Source organism: Rattus norvegicus, chromosome 1 (assembly GCF_036323735.1).
Source record: "Rattus norvegicus strain BN/NHsdMcwi chromosome 1, GRCr8, whole genome shotgun sequence".
Taxonomy (NCBI): domain Eukaryota; kingdom Metazoa; phylum Chordata; class Mammalia; order Rodentia; family Muridae; genus Rattus; species Rattus norvegicus.
Window position 1 is genome coordinate 81,157,026 of NC_086019.1, and position 20,681 is coordinate 81,177,706.

A 20,681-nucleotide genomic window follows, 5' to 3' on the forward strand; every position below is an offset into this window, starting at 1 on the left:
TCATGGCACAACAGCATCAGAGACTAGTGCTAAAATCCAGATGTTTAGAGGTGAGCTGAGGTCCCAGCACAGTTCTCATGATTACAAAATGAGTATCTCCTTGACTGAGCCATCCTCCAGACAGAAGGCATTTCCTTTAAAACCCTTAGATTCTTGCCCAAATGTCAACCTCCCAGTCTCTCTGACACTAGGTAAATATATCATATTTAATTAGAATCTTCAAACATTTGATTGGATCCTTTCTTACTTATTCATGCTAATTTATAGTATTGTAAATTCAAGCATGCAATGGTTTTGGAGGGGGAAAAACAATCTCCCTAATAACAAAACTACAGCAATTTCTCAGTACTTTTTCCCCATTAAAAATGATTGTCTTTCCTCCCCACATAGCAATTTCTTACCCCAGGTACTTACCATAGCAGGAGGCTTCAAGCACTCATCAGTCAGACCCTGCATGAATCTCCCCATGTTTCTGCCACAGGATTTCCACTTCTCTGTCAAGGCAAACTTGTCTTTGCAGTGTCCAGTGAGGAGAAACTGCTCCAACACCAGTTGAGAAATCATCTGCTCCTTGCTCTGCTTTTCTGGCTGTAGCCAGGAAGTAAACATCTCCCAGAGTGTTTGCAGCTCCTGCTTTGCCAAGGAGCCATTGTTATTTGGGGAAATGTTGAACTGAACACTTGGTGAGTGAGAGATGTTTTCTCCCCACTGCACAGCAGAAGCGTGAGTTGGAATAAACTCTGCATTGTCTAATTCAAGGTCATTTGACAATGACTTGGGCATAAAGGTTTCTCTGAACTGTGAAGCCATTGTGATGAGAATCCTCAGAAAATTTCAACTATGGCAATTTGGTATTTGTCTTCTGAGTTGAGGCCCTATTTCAGCAATTGGTGAATGTGTAAAAGCTATAAAGTAAAAAGGAAAGAGACACATAAGTAAAGACTCAACGGAAATTTCTGTCACAGTTAATTTACTAGTTACCTGCTAATGGCGTCACTACATCAGAGAAAATATCAAAAGACAGCTTTTGAATGCTGCTGAATGAATCACACATGGAATCCTAACAGTCTCAGCTCAGGATCTCTAATACAATGCTTGAAGCTTCCCTTGAGGTGAACACATCCTAAGCAAGCACAGTATGTCACTGTGGTCAAAAAGGAGAGTACCACACTGGAAGGGAATATCAAGATTGGCATTTATCTACCATGACTTCTGATCCTGTTCTCTCATATATGGTTCATTCCAAAATTGTTAAATTTTTATCGTTTCCAGAGTTTTGGATCCCAGATGCTTCAATGAGGAAGGTCAAACCCTTGGAAGTGGAATGAGACAAAGGCAAGAGCCTCTCCTGAACGTGTCTGAATCACAACAAAGAAAGACAGAGGCTGAACAGGGCTCATCTTTGTAAGCAGAGCTAGACACGTATTTTATTTGTCAGAAATATATGATGGTTGGCAGACATGATGTGACTACTGTAGTCTGGGTGGAATTAAAATGTTTTGGTCCAAAAATGATTATTTCTTCTTTCCTTTTCTGCTTGTCTGTCTGTTCCTGTGTGTGTGTGTGTGTGTGTGTGTGTGTGTGTGTGTGTGTGTGTGTGTGTTTCCTTGTTTTTGCAAAAGGGTGTCTTGTAGCCTAATCTGATCATAAACTCACTAAGCAGTTGAAAATGCCTTTAAACTCCAATCTTAGTGCTTTTACCTCCCCAGTGCTGGGGTTCTTTCACAAGACTCGTTTTCTTTTAGGTTTTGGTTTTGGATTTTGTGAGAAAGTGTCCCTCTAATACTGGCTGTCCTAGAATTCCCCCATTCAGACCAGGGTGGTCTGGAACTCACAGAGATCTGCCTGCTTCTATCTCCTGTATGCTGGGATTAAAGGGGTATGCCATCGCTACTGGCTTTTTCCAAGTATTCTGATATTTAGGTTGAATTATAGACCATTAAATTCAAGAGCTGAGAGATTAACCCGTAATACTTCAGACTGTAGCCTTATTTCAAAGAGTGCTGAACCTCTGTACAAAGTCAGAATTCTAAATACCATCAGCCCAAAGAGGAATAGCACCTCAGGGATGAAAAATTCTGAGGTCTAAAGTTCCTTAGACTACAATACTGAACAATCTGAATGTTGAAACCACAAGTTGCATCTTTCATGAGAAGAAAACAATGTCACGTGTTTAGGTTAGAAAGGCAAATTCTGGGAATCAATTAGTTACAAGTATACCAATATTTGAATTCAATGTAAAAATTCATCATTGGCTGAACTGCTATTTCCTGTTGGTGAATTTCTGAATTTTAATAAGTTAAAGTAACCTTGATCAGAAGAAGCATCCATATGAAAATAGTTGTTTTCATGAGCATAAAAAAACACATGCCTAGGGGGGAAAAGCCCACCCTCTCAGAGAAGAGGTGCAGGTAGGAGGTCCTGTGTGTGTTGTGCGGAGTGGGGAGCATCGATCAGGATGTAACATGAGTAAATAAATTAATGAGGGGAAAATACCATATGCCACTGAGTGTAACTATTTTCTTCCTGCTAACTAACTTTTTGTTTATTTAGTGCTTAGAATTAATTTTTACCTACCTGAAACAATACAAAACATGACACTGGAAAGATGGGAATTGAAAAAAAAATCAACATTTGTTTATATAGACTTCTCTAATCCTTGAGGAAAAAGGAATCTTTCAGTCACATCTCTTATATCTCAGGCTTTCCTTGAACTTGATACGCAGTCAATGATGACCTCAAACTTCTGATACTTGGGTATATACCTCCCAAATGCTGAGACTGCAGGTGAGAGGGGCACCAGGGATGATTTGGTATGAAATGAAACCCAGGGATTATGGAATGTTAGGCAAGCTGACCTACGGCCTCTGCTCTGTCAAACTTTTTTAAAAGAGCAGGACGATGTAAAAAAAAAAATGTGAATCAATCAGCTCAGGAAGGGCCATGCTCTAAGGTAAAATTGCTTATCCATCCATCAAGGAGGTGTGCACAGGCTGTTAATCCCAGCACAAATTGTCCAGGATTATGGAACTATATCTGTATTACCGGTTTGCATGGCAAACTTCTATTATTTTTTTTTTTGTTGCACTTTTCTCAAATTCGTATGCTCATATTTTTGTTTGATCAATTTACCACAAAGGATATTTCACTTTTAAAGTTCTAATGTGGAAAACAAAAACAAAAACATGACCCACAGGTTAACGCACCGTTTTTCCAAGCTCCAAGTACTCACTTGGGAATCAAACTTTCTCTGTCTGACTAATGTTTACTGGTAAAACATTTACGGATAAGAACACAACACACTGAGCACGAGAGATCGGCATAGGGGTGGAGGATAGGAGTACTACATTTGAGCCTTTAGAATCAGTTGCTGAAACCAACACAACACTCAGTGCAGGCCCAGAGGGATTCCGATAATTCCTACTTCTCTTACACAATTAGCAATGAACATTAAGCCAGAGAAAAGACTCAGCAAAGGATTAAAAACCACCATCACGTTTATACCCAGCATTGACAATAGGCTGAGTACAGCCCGCATCTGGCACTTACCACACAATGCCTCATTTATATGAACTTTAACCAAACACTGTGGTGAAAACTGAAGAAAGCCGTTAGCACATGCCTTTGTATACACAAGCAAAATCCTAGAACCCCAAGACCGAGGAAGTTCATGTAAAAAACCCCACAGGGATGGTGGATGGTCATCCCAGAGCAACATGATAAATTCATTTTTACTCAACTCTGTACGTCTTTTCTCTTGTCCATTCCTGAACTTAGAATGGGCACAGGGGGAATTCATGGAGTGACATCAAGACTAAGTACCTCACTGGAAGTGCTTTGGACCACCCTCAGCCCTTTGTCCCACCCTCAGCCCTTTGTCCCTTCCGGACTGTTACACACCTGGGCCGAAGCTGAAGAAGCCGTGCGGGCTGTTTTCCATAAACGTCGGGATCTTAGCGAGAGGCGCTGCTGCCGATGCATATGAGGCGTCTTTCAGAAATTTCGGAGTCTTACTGAGGAGAGTTGCTGGTGCGTGTGCAAAAGCCTTCTTAGGCGTTTTCCAGAAACTTCGGGGTCTTGGTGAGCGGGGGCTACAGTGACGTATAAGATTGTAGCTGCCTGTTGCTTTTCCTGATTGATCTGGGTATGGCATTCGTCCTGGCCTCCTTTTGCTCCATACAAGGGGTCCTGATGGACTGCTTTCTAGACAGGCAGGTGAAATGGTCACTCTTGGGCAGCTGGCTAATTGTAGGCCCACTATACCCAGGTTTCTGAGCCTTACAGACCGCTAGCCATGTTTAATCTTTTAATATTTAATTCATTTTACTGTACAAGTGGGAAACACACATAACTGACCATCTCACAAACACACACACACACACACACACACACACTCGCGCGCACGCACCCCCGTGCATGCCCCAATGCATAACCCCCCCATGTAACAGGTGGCACATGCATAAACGCACATTTACATGTGCTTGCTCGCGCATGTGTGGTGTGCGCATGTACTTTCACACTCACACGCACACACAAACCACAAAAACGTATCCACTCAGAGGCACACTGGAGAAACTACTGACTAAAGTCAACACTCCCTGGTTCTCAGATTTAAGTGTTTTTTAATCTCAGGAAAATTATTTTCATATGGATGCTTCTTATGATCAATGTTTCTATGACATTAAAATCCTGAATTTCATCAATGAAAAAGAATATTAATGCTGCCAAATAATGGGAATTTCTTCCACTGAACTCAAGCATTGATATACCTTGTGGCTTATTCCCAGAAATTGGATTTCTTTTTTTTTTTTTTTTTTTTTTTTTTTTTTGGTTCTTTTTTTCGGAGCTGGGGACCGAACCCAGGGCCTTGCGCTTCCTAGGTAAGCGCTCTACCACTGAGCTAAATCCCCAGCCCCAGAAATTGGATTTCTTAATCCTATCAGGTGACTTTTTTTTTCTATGAAATCACAGCTTGTGATTTCAACATTCAGATTTTTCAGTATTGTAATCTCAAGGACTTTGGTTGAAAGTTTTGCTTCATTTTGTTTGTTTGTTTGTTTCAGCTCTGATCTTCCAGCCTTCTTATTTGGGCTGATGACACTTAGGGTTCGGACTTTTGTGAAGAAGTTCAGAACTCTTTTGAAATAAGGCCACAGTCTAAGGTCTTTGAGGTTAATCCCTCAACTTCTGAATTTCAGGGCACATAATTTTACCCAACAATTAGAATGCTTGGAGAAACTGGCCCAGGCCTTTAATCCCAGCATAGAGGAGACAGAAGCAGACAGATGTCTGTGAGTCCCACCATGCTCATCCAGGAGAGCCAGCTCTAGTGAGATACTTGCTCAGAAAAACAAAAACTAAAAAAAAAAAAAAAAAAAATGATTCTTGTGAGAGAATCCCAGCACTAGGGATGTAAAAGACATAAGATTGGAGTACAAGGTCATTTTCAGTGAATTTTTGAGCAGAAAGACTAAATGATACCCTTTTGAGAAAAGAAGTGTGCACGCAAACACACACACACACACACTCACACACACACACACACACACACACACATGAGGAAAAGGAAAGAAAAGAAAAAGAACTATTAAATAGTTGGTTTTTGGCCATAGCACTTGAAGTCTATCCAGACTACTAATACAAACCCTTCTCTGCTTACAGAGATGAGCCCCGTTCAGCTTCTGTGTTCGTTCATTTGTTTGTTTGTTTGTTTCTGTTGTGATTCAGACACATTCAGGAGGGTCTCTGCCTCTTCCTCTCATTCCACCTCCAAGGGTCTGACCTTGTTTACTGAAGCATCTGGAATCTAAAACGCTCTAAAAACGATGAAAATTTAACAATTTTGGAATGAGTCATATGTGAGAGCACAGGATTAGAAGTCACAGGAGATACATGCTGTTAATTATGTGTCTCCTTTCTTTTTAACGAATAGCTGTCATACATTCACCAATTGTTGAAACAGGCCTCAACTCAGAAGACAAATAGCAAATTGGCATAGTTGAATTTTTCTGAGGATTCTTAACACAATGGCTCCACAGTGCACAGAAACCTTTATGCCCAAGGCATCATCAAATCACTTTGAATTAGACAATGCAGACTTTATTCCAACCCAGGTTTCTGCTATGCACTGGGGAGAAAACATCTCTCACCTACCAAGTGTTCAGTTTAATGTTTCCCCGAATAACAATTGCTCCCTGGCAAAGCAGAAGCTGCAAACACTCTGGGAGATGTTTACCTCCTGGCAGCAGTCAGAAAAGCAGAGCAAAGCAGATGATTTCTCAACTGGTCTTGGAGCAGTTTCTCATCACTGGGCATTGCAAGGACAAGTTTGCCTTGACAGAGAAGTGGAAATCCTGTGGCAGAAACATGAGGAGATTCATGCAGGGTCTGACTCATGAGTGCTTGAAGCCTCCTGTCATGTTACCTGAGGTAAGAGATTATTATAAAAAGCAGTCATGTGTAATTGGGAAGAAATTCTAAGAAGTTATTGTAGTTTTTGTTACTAAGGAGAGTTTTCCCTTCCTCCAAAATGGTTATATGGAAAATTTTTACTACTCTAAATTAGCATGAATAAATCAGAAAGGATCCCATCAAATGTTTGATGTTTCTAACTAAATATAGTATATTTATATGGTTTCAGAGAGACTGAGAAGTTGACATATGGGTAAGAACTGAATGTTTTAGAGGAAATGCCTTCTGTCTGGAGGATGGCTCAGTCAGGGATATACTCATATTGCAATCATGAAAAATTTGTTGAGCCCTCAGCTCACATCTAAAGGTCTGGCTTCCAACACTAGTCTCTGATCCCTGTACCTGAAAGGCAGAATCTGGGGATTGAAGTAACTACCTGGCTTTTCAAATTGGCTAATACATGTCAGTAAGACACCCTGTCCACAAAACCTTAGGTTACACAATGGTAGAGTAATGTTTCTGATGTTGAAACACATCTGTCACATGCATAAGCACCAGTGACACACTCATAAGAAATGCCTTGTTGAATATTGGTGCTTCAGTGGAAATTTTCAAATTTTGAAAGACTTGATGTAAATGTAAGTACATTGGATCTTCTTTCAGGATCTTGATTTGCATATTTCTTAGTCAGTGACAGAAATTTCCTAAGTGGAGACATTGTTCAAACACCCCACATTCACATTGTAAGAGGTCATTGTTAGGTAAATAATTTCTTCTTGTCTTATATATTTTAATTTTGATTTCAGTTTGTTTGTGGCTTCTTGATTTTTGTTTTTGTTTTTGTTTTCCTATTTGAGGTATGGTTTCATAGTGTAGCCCTGACTAACTGAGAACTTAGGTGTATATTAATAATCCCTCTTCCTACAAGAATGCCAACCAACCAGAGCTTCCAGGGACTGAACCACTACAGAAAGACTATACATGGACTGATGCAGGGCTCCAACTGCATATGTAGCAGAGAATAGCCTTGTTGGTGCACCAATGGAAGGGGAAGCCCTTGGTCCTACCAAGGTTGGACCCCCAGTACAGGGTAATATGGGGGGCAGTAAGGGAGATGGATGGGGGAATACTCATATGGGGGACGGGGAGAGGATGGAGGGCTTAAGGACAAGAAACAGGGAAATGGAATAACATTTGAAATGTAAGTAGAGAAATAGATCTAATAAAAAAATAATCCCTCTTCCTCTCAAGTGAAGGATTATAGTTGTAGATACACAATGCACCATCCCCACTACCACCCCATGCTGTTTGCTGGAGTTCTTTTACTCTGTAAGCAAGTACTTCTTTCAGTTTGTCTTATTCCAGGTTCACACCTGGGCTTTATCTTAAATTCAGAATTTCATGATTGAAATTGAATTCCAAGAAAACTGCTGCCACAATATCCAGGCATGTTTCTAAATTCAGAAGCAGTGTGCATCTTGTGCCAACAATGGTTAAGTGTTGGGCATGTTTCACACAGGCATGAGTGTTGTTGAGGACTCAATAATAAATAAGCTATGGCCCCTCAAATTAAAACTTTCTTGTCAAAACATCTTTGAATAAAGGTAGTTGTCTAGGGCTAGTATTTAATGGAAAGGACACAAAAATATAGGTATCAGAAATACAGCTCACTCAGACAGAAAAGTGAAGTGACAGATAGGGAGGGGCCACTGACAGACTAATGGTTAGAGATGGGAGATGAGAAAGCCTCAGATACTTTAGAACAAACATGGAACATCATGAGGTATCTAGACAGAAAGTAATAGTTGTCTGTCTGAGGCCAAGACACCAAGACAGCATCTCTTGCATAATTAATGTAGAGATCATGAGGAGTCCAGACAAAATGTAACAATTACCCATATTTAATCCCACTGAATAAATGAGTATAAAAACCATCGCACAAAATTTTTTCTGGAAATACCAGTCATAGAACTAAGTTAAAAAAAAAACAGAAAAAGACAAGCTATTTTGAACAAACAGATCCAGTTTAGGGTATCATCTATTGTAGGGTGTAAAAGAGAGTCCAGAGATGGGAGACCTCAGGGGATTCTGTGTCAGACATTTTATGGGCTCCTTTGGGTTCTCCCCATCTCCAGTCTTCTTGCTCGGTTCTACCCAGCCTTGGTTTCTTTTTCCCTAGCCACACATTTGGTAATAGTTACAATATCTTACTTAATTCCTGGAATAATGTGTAGCCTTTCTTTTCTTTATTTATTTTATTCATTCTGGCACATATTTCATTTTGACCTCAGTTTTCCCTCCCATCTCCCCTGTTAGTCCTTCTCCTCCCAGCTCATCTATTTCTCAGATCCAGCCCTCCATTTCCCTGCATAAGAAGTGGCCACCCATGATTATCAACCGAACATGGCATAATAATTTATAGTAAGTCCAATCACATCCCTCCATATTGAGGTTGAACGGATGAGGCAACTGAGCATAAATGCATCCCAGTATGAGTAAAAGTTCAAAGGCAGGCAAAAGGTCAAGACGCACTACTGCTCTCACTGTTAGGAATCTGATAAGAACACCAACCTACACAACTGTTAAATGGAGAGGACCTAGTACCAACCCATACAGGCTCTGTAATTGCTGCTACAGCCTATGAGCCCAGTTTGTTAATTCTGTGGACCAAGTTGTGTGGCATCCTTGACACTTCTGAAATGAGTAACCTTTCTTAAAAGGGCCAGTCCCCGTTTGACAGATTGGCCTCCTTTCATCTTATCTTCATTCAATGTTAACAAATTGACAAAAACATGTTGGCTAGACATTACAGAAGCATAACCTTGTGTTTTTCTTAGGGACAGTGACTCAACACTTGCAAACACAGTATGAATAGTGACTTTAGAGAACGGAACTTAGGAGTGTCAGGATAAGTTCACTAGAAATGAGGGATTGGCCCATGAGCTAACCCAGAATCTAGGGATCCTTTGTAAGTAGTTTGAGGGTAGGTTTTCTGTCATTCAGTGATTAATTGACAGTGGTCACCTGGCTTTGTTTACAAGTCCACATTTCCATGAACGGCAGGAAACCCTCTTTTCAGAGAACATGCCCTTAAAAGAAATAAGCATGCATATGAAGCAACAGAAAGTACCCACAACTTCAAAACAAGATAATGCAAGGGTACTTTTGGAGATCCCCAAAGATATGTTCAGGTGAGTCAGGAAGCTAAACAGAAGATGATCCTTGTATGGATCCCTTCTTGGACAGTTTCACTGGCTGTCTTATTTTCACAGGACATGAAAATACAGAAAATGCCTCCCAAACTCTCTGGACTGTTAGTGTTGGAAATGGTAGTGTTAATAGTATTCGAACTGTGAGGGATCCCCCTCCTCAATTTCCAGAGAATACAGTATCCAGAGCTTGAAGAGGGGAATGTTTTTATGGAATCCCATAGGTTGTCAAAAGAAGAAAACAAGGTACTTCCAGGTCCCAGGAAATGTTCCTGAGGGCATCTTCTTCTGAGGATATACATATGAAGGCACAACCAGTGTTTCCCTCCAGGACAGAGCAGTCTGAAGACACCGGGGATGGCTACAACACTGCTGATGTAAATGGTGGTATTATTTGCCTCAGAAATAAAGGAGTTTCCCTTTTCATTATCCAGAAAGATGAATATTCTGAGCCTGATATGGAAGATGTTTCTTATGGAATGCCTCAGAACTTAGGAAGAACATTGTGTGGTACCTCCAGTCCCTGGAAGAGTCCATGTGGGCAGCTTGTTTTGAAAATATAGCTATAGAGGTACCTGGGTTCCTCTCTAGGCCAAAGCAACCTACCGTAAGCCTGTCCCTGTTTTCCAGCATCATGAGGCAAATTCCACCTGTGAGGGTTGCCAGGAAAGAGGCTAGAGAGACCCCAAACTACACAAATGTGAGGAAAGTTCCAGAACCTTTAAATATCCCTGCACCTCTTCATCCACCAGAAAACATATAGGAAAGAGAGGCCATTTTTCTATAAGAAGTGCCAGAAAGGGTTTTACTAAGTCTCAGAACACTAAGTTTATGAAGTCATAATGTTTGGGTCTAATAATCTTTAAGGAAGACCCTAGAATCAAGTAGTATGCAGTTACAAAGAGCATTTATCCTGCAGAAATTGCTAGCATGCAGTAGGTCAATCATTCATCAAAATGAGGGGCTCGTTTGCCCCGTTTTATGCAGTACTACAGAAAATTTCCAGAAGAATTGGGTAACATATGATTGGTAGGGACAAATCAGTGACATTAGTACAATTTTGATTGGCTACTATGTTAGTGTCACTATATTTGGTGAGACCGTGAAGCATTTCAGTGACCAGCTCTGTTCTGGCTTTGTTATCTCCTCCAGTTCCATGTCCTAGGAGCTGACTCAAGTCCAGACTTGTCCTCCCCAAGTCAGTCATCATTGACCAAAGGCTCATTGTCACTGGCTCATTACGATTCCCGGGGAATTGATAATTTATATTCTCATGGTTTTTGGTACACAAGACAGAAAAGTCATTTATATGAAGTACATGTGGAATGCCTTTCAGATAAAAGACCAACCTGCAGGGTTATGAGAGGATTTCACACAGGAGAGAAACCTGACACCTGCTCCCTGTGTAATAGTAGCTTTCGCCAGTCATCCACGTACCACTGTCACGTGAGGAAGTGTCACCACAAATCAGAATGAACTGTGGACCTTCCTCACCAGAGACAAGCAGGGCTTCATTCAGTCTCAGTGTCTCATCTTCACATAAAGAAGCATGCAGTTTCTCAATATGAGTTAGCCAGTGAGGATGTTTCACTTAACATTCAGATTGTCCCTTCCATGTGTTGTCCCATGCCTTTGGCATGTGAAGGCAAAAATGAAGTTTTTGTCAGTTTTTCTACTAAAGTTTTCTTCCAGTTACCAGCTTTGGCATCTATGTGGTGGTTAAACTGAGGCAGGCAGCCATTAGGGGTTAGTGCTTACTGCCACTGACAGGGATGGATCCAGATAGTTACAGGAGCCGTTGCCAATGGCAGGCAGTAATTAGAGAATTTACTCAGCAGACTTTTCTCTGTAGGAACAAAGCTTAATTTGCTGGAGCTGCAGAAAAACTCTGAACTCTTTAAACAACTTGGGGCCAGTGAGAAAGAGAAGGAGAGAGAGAGAAAATAACACACACACACACTCACGCACACACTCACACACACACACACACAGACACTGAGTAGATGAAACAAAAGCAGAGTCCAAGGACCTCATACACACAACCACATATATGCATATATGCATATATAAATAAATACATATACATACATGCATACATATACATATACATACATACATACATACACACATACATACATACATACAGATAGATAGATACACATTCATACATTGAATGGTTAGAAAAAAGCTCCAGAAAGCAGGCTTCAAGCATTTCACACATACACATGCAATCATACACACACACTACTGGTCGATAGAGCAAGCTCCAACACACACCCAGACAAGCTTTACATGAATGTATGCACACACATTGTTGACAGATGGAAGGAACAATATTCCAAACCCCTACACTTTGTTTTTCCTTCCATAGCTTACATATCCCAGCAAAACCTTTCAGGTGGTATAGAATTACAATGTGAGTACACTTGACTTTTCTTCTAGTAAATAATTGTGAAAAAATATGTTCCCCAATACATTTACAAGAAATAACATCACATGGCCCAGGTAAAGAAAACAAACTACTCCCCCAAACCCACATACATTTGTAGCTAAGCAGCTTGCTATAGATTCACAAAGTATAAGAAAGCAAGGTAGTTTTCTCAGCCATTTTCTCTTACTGGCAGGAAGCAATTTGTGGTTATAAAGAAAGTAGATATTTTATTATTTACATTTAAAAGTAATCTTGTAAGAATATTAAAAGCTTTTATATAGAAATCAGTTACATCTACCTTAAATCCTCAGAATATATATCTACTTATTAGAAATTTTTAATAAATCATATGAGAAACCTGAAAGCAGAAGTGGGTATAAGAAATCTGCCTCAGTGAGAGTCATGCCAGCCAGTGCCATTGTTCTTGTTCCCTGATTATAAAAGGACTCTAGATTAACTAATAAGATTATGCCTTTCTGAATAAACTTCAGATTGTTCCTTAACATTTTTTTTACGTCAGACCCAGTAGTAAAAACATCTCAACCTAGCTTCACTAAACAACTTTATTTTTCCAAATTTTTTCTAAGGGTCATCACTGACAATCCATATTTCTAAGTTCTTCCCTAGGTTGGTGAGAGAATCGTTAACTTGCTCCAGCAGCAATGCCTGAAAGAAACCAAGCATTATTATTGTGAGTGCCAGAGATCCTGTCCAGTGAGGGACTGGAAGCCTCCTTAAAGTATTCATATAACTCCTAGATAAAAAAGGGTTGTGACGGTAGCAAGCAGAGCAAAATTCTATAACAGCAAGAATTCTCTGGGGTCATGCCATGTTGAGGATCACCCATGTGGCAATGGTACCCAGTAGGCAGCTTGCCATGAGTTCTAAAGCCATTTGTCGTTCCTCCTGCATGGCCCTAGGCAGTTTTCCAAGATAAATACTGGCTGTTATCTGATTTCCTAGTAATAAATAAGTGGTGATGGCTCTGCGTTTCTCCTGTGAGTTAGGTTTCTTGCGGGTTTGTGTATCCTGTGTGTGAGTGGGTACCAGTGTGTTGGGCTCTTGCACCTTACCTTTCACTTTATTTGAGACAGAGCCTTTCTTGTTCCGCATTTTTTTCTCCAGGCAAAGTGACTCTGAAGCACATACAAATCCTCTTGTCTTCATCCTCTACACCTTCTAGGACGCTGATATGACAAATGTCTCTGACATTGGATCTGCCCTTCCAAAATTTTACCTTATGTGTGTGTGCTTAAGTGTATTATGCTTGTGTGCTTAAGTTTATATATTTGCACATTACGTTTCAAAGAGCTCTTGTATATCATTGGCAATTTTTAGGACCCTACTCTAAATATCTAATACTGTAAGAAGTAAATGTATATACATTTCTAGAAACATGCTTTCTCATAATTTGCCCTTTTGTTCTCATCATGAATCTGAAGTCTAGTTGCAGCCTCTTTTTACCCTGCTCTGATAAAAGATAGCTACCTCTAAGTGTGGTATGATCCCTTGCTGTCTCTTCAAATATGCACAATCTGTTGTAAAGTGCTGAGACAACAGTTTGAAAAAGTCAAGCTCCCTCTAACTGACATTAAGAATACTGACTACTCTCGCAGAGGTTCTGAGTTCATGTCCCAACAACCACATGGTAGCTCGCACCCATCCGTAATGAAGTCGGTGTGGAATGATCACAAGTTATTTTATTATAGCACTTTTAAAACAGACTTTATTATCTAATAATAAACCATTTTTCATTCATCATTTTTTACATTTTTTTACCTTGAAGTGGATGTGAAGTGGATGTCATACTTTAATCAAAGAGCCACAAACACGCAGAAATATTTGTCAGCAAATACACTGAACAATTTATATATGTGTGTATATATGTTGCCTCAAGACCCTAATATTTACAAACAGAAATATTAAATTCAAAGTCACCCACAGACACTTCGCCCCCCCACCTCTGAAAAAAATTTAAATCCTGGACTTATTGTTGAAAAAAGACTGTGATATAATCAGTACCAGAGTACTTTGTGTGTGTGTGTGTGTGTGTGTGTGTGTGTGTGTGTGTGTGTGTGTGTTGGAGGGGAGGCTATTGTTTATTGTTGTTTTTATTTATTTTATGTATATGAGTACACTGTTGTTCTTTTCAGGCACACCAGAAAAGGGCATCTGATTTCATTATGGATGGGTGTGAGCTACCATGTGGTTGCTGGGAAATGAACTCAGAACCTCTGAGAGAGCAGTCAGTATTCTTAACTACTAACCCATCTCTCCAGCCCTTGTGGGGTCTTTTTGTTTTGTTCTTTGATAGTTCTGGATACTGAACTCAGGACCTTGTATATGCTGGCAAACTGTTATACTACCAAGCTCAGGACTTCATTTGGCCTTAAGTGCAGAATCTCCCTTCATTCCAGGTGCTCTCCTCAAACACCCAACTCTCTGACCTTGGCTTCCTGAGTGCTAGAAATGAAGGTGTGCATATCCAATTCTGGCCACATTTGTCTATCTGCTGGGACAAGCTCTCCCAACCACCTTTATAAACAACTAGACTAGTCTCAAACTCACACTATCTCTGCATCTGACAGGGTGTGCCACTTCACCTCGCCTAATTATTCTTGAAAAGTTCTTAGGTTAACTCTGATGTCCTGTAGGCTAAGGTAGTAATTAGAGTTTGAGTGGGCTGCTGGTAGTTTTTTTTTTTTTTCTTTTTTTGTTTTTGAGTGTGTTGGAAGCTTTCTTTACTGATTTGTTGGGAGTGGGGAAGGACTTGGCCTCTGGTTTTCTGAGTTCTTGTACATATTTTTTTTCTTCCCTGATGCCCTAGGGTCTGGGGGTCTCTATAGTGGTGGGGCTTTCCTTTTCTTTCCCTGAAGTGTATGTGGATCAGATCTCCTCTTTTTTTTTTTTTGAGATTTTTTTTTGAGATTTTGTTTTCCTCTTGTGATATTTTCTTGCATGCATTTTTACATTTTATCTGGAGTTTCTCCTATCAGTACCAGATGTGGAATTATTTCTTCACACTTGTCTGTCACTTTTGGTAGCATGATTTCATTGCTGGCCTTTTTCTTCTGTGGTCCATGCCCTTCCTTCGCTGGGTCACTACTGGTTTTACACATTAAACCACCTTGAGGTAAAAGCATTCTTGAACTTTTTCCTTAACATGTTTTCTTCCTCAACTTTTCCTTTTCATTCTTTCTTTTTTCCTTTAGTTCTTTTTTTCTTCACGATATAGAAGAGTATGATGTTTTCATTCCAATATGCAACATACTAGGAAAAGATGGAAACAAGAGTTTCACACGCTGCCATTTCTCTGGCAAATTTTTTTAAAGCATTTCTGAGACAGCCAGAATATTTTCACTGATGTGCTGAGTCTCCATTCCAGTGTGACCGATAGGTACAGTACTGCAAGAACCGTGTTTAGAAATGTTTAAGAAATCTTTGCATATTGTAAGCACCATAGTTTAAGGAAGTAACGAAATGTATTCGTGATAACTAGAAGTCTTAAGACAATGTCAATTAAAGCTGTCTAAGTACGTTTCCACTCTCTCTCATATGTTGAAAAGCTATGAATTACTTCATCCTTAAGGTAAAAAAAAAATGTACTTGCAACTTAGAGTAGACATCAGGAAATTGGTAGGGAAAAATTAAGTTGTATTTTGCCTCAAAAGTCTTCAAATTATAAACAAGAGCATTATTTGTTTGTCTCTGGTTTATATGTATCAAATATATATATAGTTTATCTTTCTGGGTTTGGTGTCTGGGATATGGGTGTGGGGTGGATTGGGGGAGGGTGTGGGGGCAGTCTCTGGTTGCCTTTCCTTCACTCTCTGCTCCACCCTTTGTCCCTATATTTCCTTTAGACAGGAGCAATTCTGGGCTATAATTTTGGAGATAGGTGGGTGACCCTATCCCTCAACCAGGGAAGGCCATGCCTAACCTCTCGGTATGCTCTTGAGAGGAGAAGGTTTTTTATTGTAGGTATCAGGGAGATAAGACACATGGACATCTTGAAGTGTACAGCGCAGGGAAAGAGAGTAAGTAGTACACTAGACATGGTTAGCAGACTGAACCTGGCCATGAGAAGAGAGAGGGAGTGTAAGCAAGAGAAGAGAGAAGGCCAAGGGAACCAAGAGAACAAAGTGCCAAAAGGAGAAACAAAAGAAGCACCAAGAGCCCAAGAATACATGATCAAAATGTCTGAGCTTATAGAAAAGAGAAAAGGGAAGGAAAGAGAAGCTCAGGGATAGAAGGATTTAGGAGACAAGGAAGTACTGAGAGGTGCCAGGATTTTGTAAGAGGTCCTTGCAATGCTGTGACAGTCTGGAAGCCAGCATCCCCTTTAATACATTAATAAGCATCTAAATTAGTCTCTTGTCCTTAGTGTCTTCGGAAACAAAACAAAATTAAGATTTTTTTTAAAGATTTATTTATTCATTATATATAAGTACACTGTAGCTGTCTTCAGATACACCAGAAGAGGGCATCAGATCTCTTTACAGATGGTTGTGAGCCACCATGTGGTTGCTGGGAATTGAACTCATGACCTCTGGAAGAGCAGTCGGGTGCTCTTAACCATCTCTCCAGCCCAAAATTAAGATTTTTAAACTGTGCAAGATGCTGGGTGTTAGGAAACACCTCTCCAGGGGCAAGGCCATACAACTTATAGCAATGAAGCCCTGTTCCTCCTGCACATCTCTGCCATAAACTTTGTGCTCCAAGGACTGACAGAAAAGGTTATCACCCTGCTTTCTAATTGCTCCTTGGAGCTGCTCATATAATTTGCACTCCATTTCTTTGGTTTTTTGTTTCTTTGTTTATTTGTTTGTTTCTTTCTTCCTTCCTTCCTTTCTTTCTTTCTTTCTTTCTTTTCTTTTCTTTCCTTTTAACTAGGACCTCTGGATAAAGGTGTTTAAAAAGTTACCTAACACCTTTGTGGAGAAGCTGTGGTGGACTGAGAGTTGAGTTGATAATTCCCAATCTGCTGGGAAGGAACACCAGGATATCATGAACCTTTAAGTCAGGACTAGTGTCTCAGTGCACTTTTAGCAGAGACCCTGTTTCATGGTGACACACACCATGGTGGTGTCATTGAGCACTAAGGTGAGTGACCATAGCATTGAAATAGTAAGAACTAAAGACTTTAAGAAGCACTCCTTGAAGAAGCAACACTCTGCTTCTTCAACAAGATATGTTTGTTGTTAATAAGTGAAGCCAAACCAATTCAAAACAACAAACCTTACCATATTCTATGCCTAACCAATATACTTTTATATTTTTCTTACAGACAAAATATAAACTCATCATTTTGACCCTGAATTCAATATCAGTAACTTTTATTTTGCTTTTAGGTGACTGTCAGCAGTATACTTCTATACTCTCCAGCATAACCAGAACTTCTCATATATTAACTACAATCCCCTTACATTTAAGAGTAGAGAGCTATGTCAAACAACAAACATTTATCACATTAATCATTGCGATTGTATAGTCCAGTCATGTGACTAGTGAATGATCCTCTTGTTCTGTAGCTGATCTTCAGACTCTTCCATCACAATTATAAAACTCTGTCCTCGAAACTAACATCTATCACTTCCACGGTGCATTCCTGCCAATCATTCTAACATCTTTTTAAATTTTCATTACACAATTCATTTAATTTTGGGGAGGTCCCTGTGAACATAAGACAGCATACATGTGAGGATGTTAGAAAATATGTTTTGGGACTGTGCCTCTCCTTCCACTATTGGGACCCTGAATTGAACTTTGGTCACTGGGCTTCTTGGAAACCACCTTTACCTGCTGAGCAGTCTACCTACTACCTGCTAGTTTCTTTATTTTAGCTTCTGTGTGTTTGTAGTTACTCGCTGTAATGACAACAGCTAGGTGGATTCATACAGCTATGTAAGTGGTCATAGCATTTAACACAGAGTCTCTTACTGTCATCTATGTTTTAGAATGTGTCAACTTTCATCTTTGAGTATAAATGTTACACCATTGTTTGTACATACAATTTTGTCCTCATGCATGTTTTTGTTGATGAACATATGGAACGATTGCATCTTTCAGGTGTTGGAATGATTCTGCTATGGAAGTGACTATGAAAGTTCATCTTGTAGACCCTGATTTTATTCTTTTTTATTCATAATTTATTGACACATTATCCTATCCCTCTCCCCTTGATTTCTTAATATCTCTTTTACGCCTTACCTTTGATCTCTTTTCTGATTTTGTAGCCCATATCTACCTTCTCTAACACTTAACATATGGACATTGTGATACATGTTCTTGTTTCAGAAAGAATATGTGTTTTTCCCCTGTGTCTGTGTTAACTTGCTAAGTTCTTTGTAAGTTCATCAAATTCTTGAAAATTTTGTGATTTTAATTTCCTTTTCAGATGAATGAAATCCCACTGTGTCTACATAGCACACTTTCATTATCTACTGATGAACCTCTAGAATGAACATACATGTAAATTCGTCCTGAGAACTGCTGAGACTCTGCAGGACAATGGCAAGGAAAAGAAGATTCCTCATTTATCCTTATTCCACCCTGGTCACTTCCTGGTTGGGTTTGTATCCTTTTATATCCCCAGATGCTAGTCCTAATTTTGCCATTATTAATAACAAGAATTGCTGCCTCAATTTGTTAGAGATGCAATTACACTGCATTGGAACTTGGTAATTATTTTCAATTTTGTTTAAAAAATAATAGTAATTTATATAGTTTCTTTGACATCTTACTTTCCATAAAGTCTGAATTAGGATTCTCAGATCTCCATATGCCCAGTCCGTAAATTCCTGCTTTTATTTTTGTAAGTTTTGACTGTTTGTAAGGTACATAATGATTTTTCTTCGCTACTCTGATTGGCATACCATCACTATATTCCCATAATTATTGGTAAAATTGAGCTTCATTTCATATGCATTTTGATCATTTGAATAATTTATTAAAAATATGACAATCATGAACCTATTTTTCATTTGATTTATAGTTTAGGTTTTTTTCAAATTATTGTGAATATTAGTTTCAGATATCTTCTCTTGTTTCTCGTGATGAATTTTTATTCTCTCTCATTTGAACTTCAGAAATAATAATGGCATGTTTTTAACATACTTTTGTTGAAAACTGATCCCAATCATTAAATTCAAAAGAAATGAATACATTAATTCTTTGTTTCCCTTTTACGCTTTTTTGAGAACATTGTTCTCTGCATGTAGCAATAACTGTCCTGCAACTGTATTATAGTCCAGATTGGTTTCAACTTCATAGAGTTGTCTTCCTGTCTCTGAAGTACTAAGATGAAAGGGATACACTGCCACATCCAGGAAAAAACATTAAATTTCAGTAAACATATGTAATATTTTTCCTTGACATAACAGAGAATATGTAGTTATATAAAGAAAAACCTAAATATTTTTCTGTGAAAGAGATATATAAATTCAAGAAAGTGATGACTATCTTTTTAAACTAACTATATGAATTAATGGGCACTCAATTTATTTCCAGGGTACTAAACACAATAAATTTATTTACCTTTTTAACAGGAATGAAATGACTCCTATAAACTTGACAGTGGTCATATTCCTCCTCTCTCAGATTACAGTTGGAGTTCTTGGCATTTGCTCAATAATATTTTATTATGTCTTTCTGATAGTCACTGGAAAGCATTTATTTAATTCCTAAAGACCTGATTATAGAACACTTGACTTTTGCCAACTGCTTGACTATTATCTCAAAATGCATTCCAGAGACACCGTTAGAGTTCAGATTTAAATATTTCCTGAATGATATTGGATGTAAATTAATAATTTTTATTTACCAAATTATAAGGGGGATGTCCCTGTATGTCATGTGCCTACTCTGTTCCTTCCAAGCAACCACAGTCAGTCCCAGCAACTCCAGGAGGAGGATGCTTAAGCACAGAGCTACCACGTGTATCAGTCCCTCCTGCTTAGTCAGATGGCTTATCTACCTTCTAAACATCTTGACTCCAGCAAAAGTGTTAGGATCCAGTTACAACAAAAATATTACTACCATGATGAGTTTTGAGTACTGTTCCTTGTTTACTTCCAGATGTGTGGCAACTGCATTGTTTATGTTTTTACTTTGCTTCTCTGGTGGCTTGTGTAGATCTCACGGCCTGCTCAAGTTTCTCCATGGTTTGTATCCTCTATAAACACAAGAGACAAGTCAAGCATATCCATGCTGCTCAGCATTTTCTAAAGTACACCCTGAAGATAGAGCCACCCAAACTATCCTCATCCTGGTGTGCACATTTGTCCTCTCTTACTCAATCTCTTCTATATGTGTAATCTTTACGAGCTACTCCAAAAGCTCAGCACTATGGGATGTAAGTGTATTTATATTTTTAGAAATATGCTATGCAATTGTTATGCTATGGAGTCTTTGCCCTGATTTCCGTCTTTTGAACTGATTTTGTCTGGGACATGGATATCTGTGGGCCGAATTCATGAAACGGACCTTGGACTCTTAAAATTGGACCAGCAAATTCCTGCAGTACAGCTCATTCCGCTTGCCAGTAGTCTGGAAGTAACAGAAGTAGACAAGTCATGTTCATCTGTACAGGAAGTTGAGCACAGTGGGGTCACCTGCTTATGTTTCCCCTT

General features: G+C 39.3%; 1 protein-coding gene and 2 pseudogenes across 1 annotated transcript in view; 2 read left to right on the plus strand and 1 right to left on the minus strand.

Moving 5' to 3' along the window:
- Zfp494l1 (zinc finger protein 494 like 1) overlaps positions 1–20,329 on the minus strand; it is a 30,733-nt gene extending 10,404 nt beyond the window's left edge. Inside the window, exons 1-3 of the mRNA XM_039100690.2 lie at positions 5,660–20,329; positions 3,901–4,203; positions 415–905 (exon numbers count right to left, since the gene is read on the minus strand). Coding sequence (XP_038956618.1) covers positions 415–810 — 396 coding nt within the window. The 5' untranslated portion in view covers positions 811–905; positions 3,901–4,203; positions 5,660–20,329. The remainder of the gene's footprint in view (positions 1–414; positions 906–3,900; positions 4,204–5,659) is intronic.
- Vom1r-ps49 (vomeronasal 1 receptor pseudogene 49) lies at positions 13,331–13,535 on the plus strand (annotated as a pseudogene).
- Vom1r-ps50 (vomeronasal 1 receptor pseudogene 50) lies at positions 19,606–20,488 on the plus strand (annotated as a pseudogene).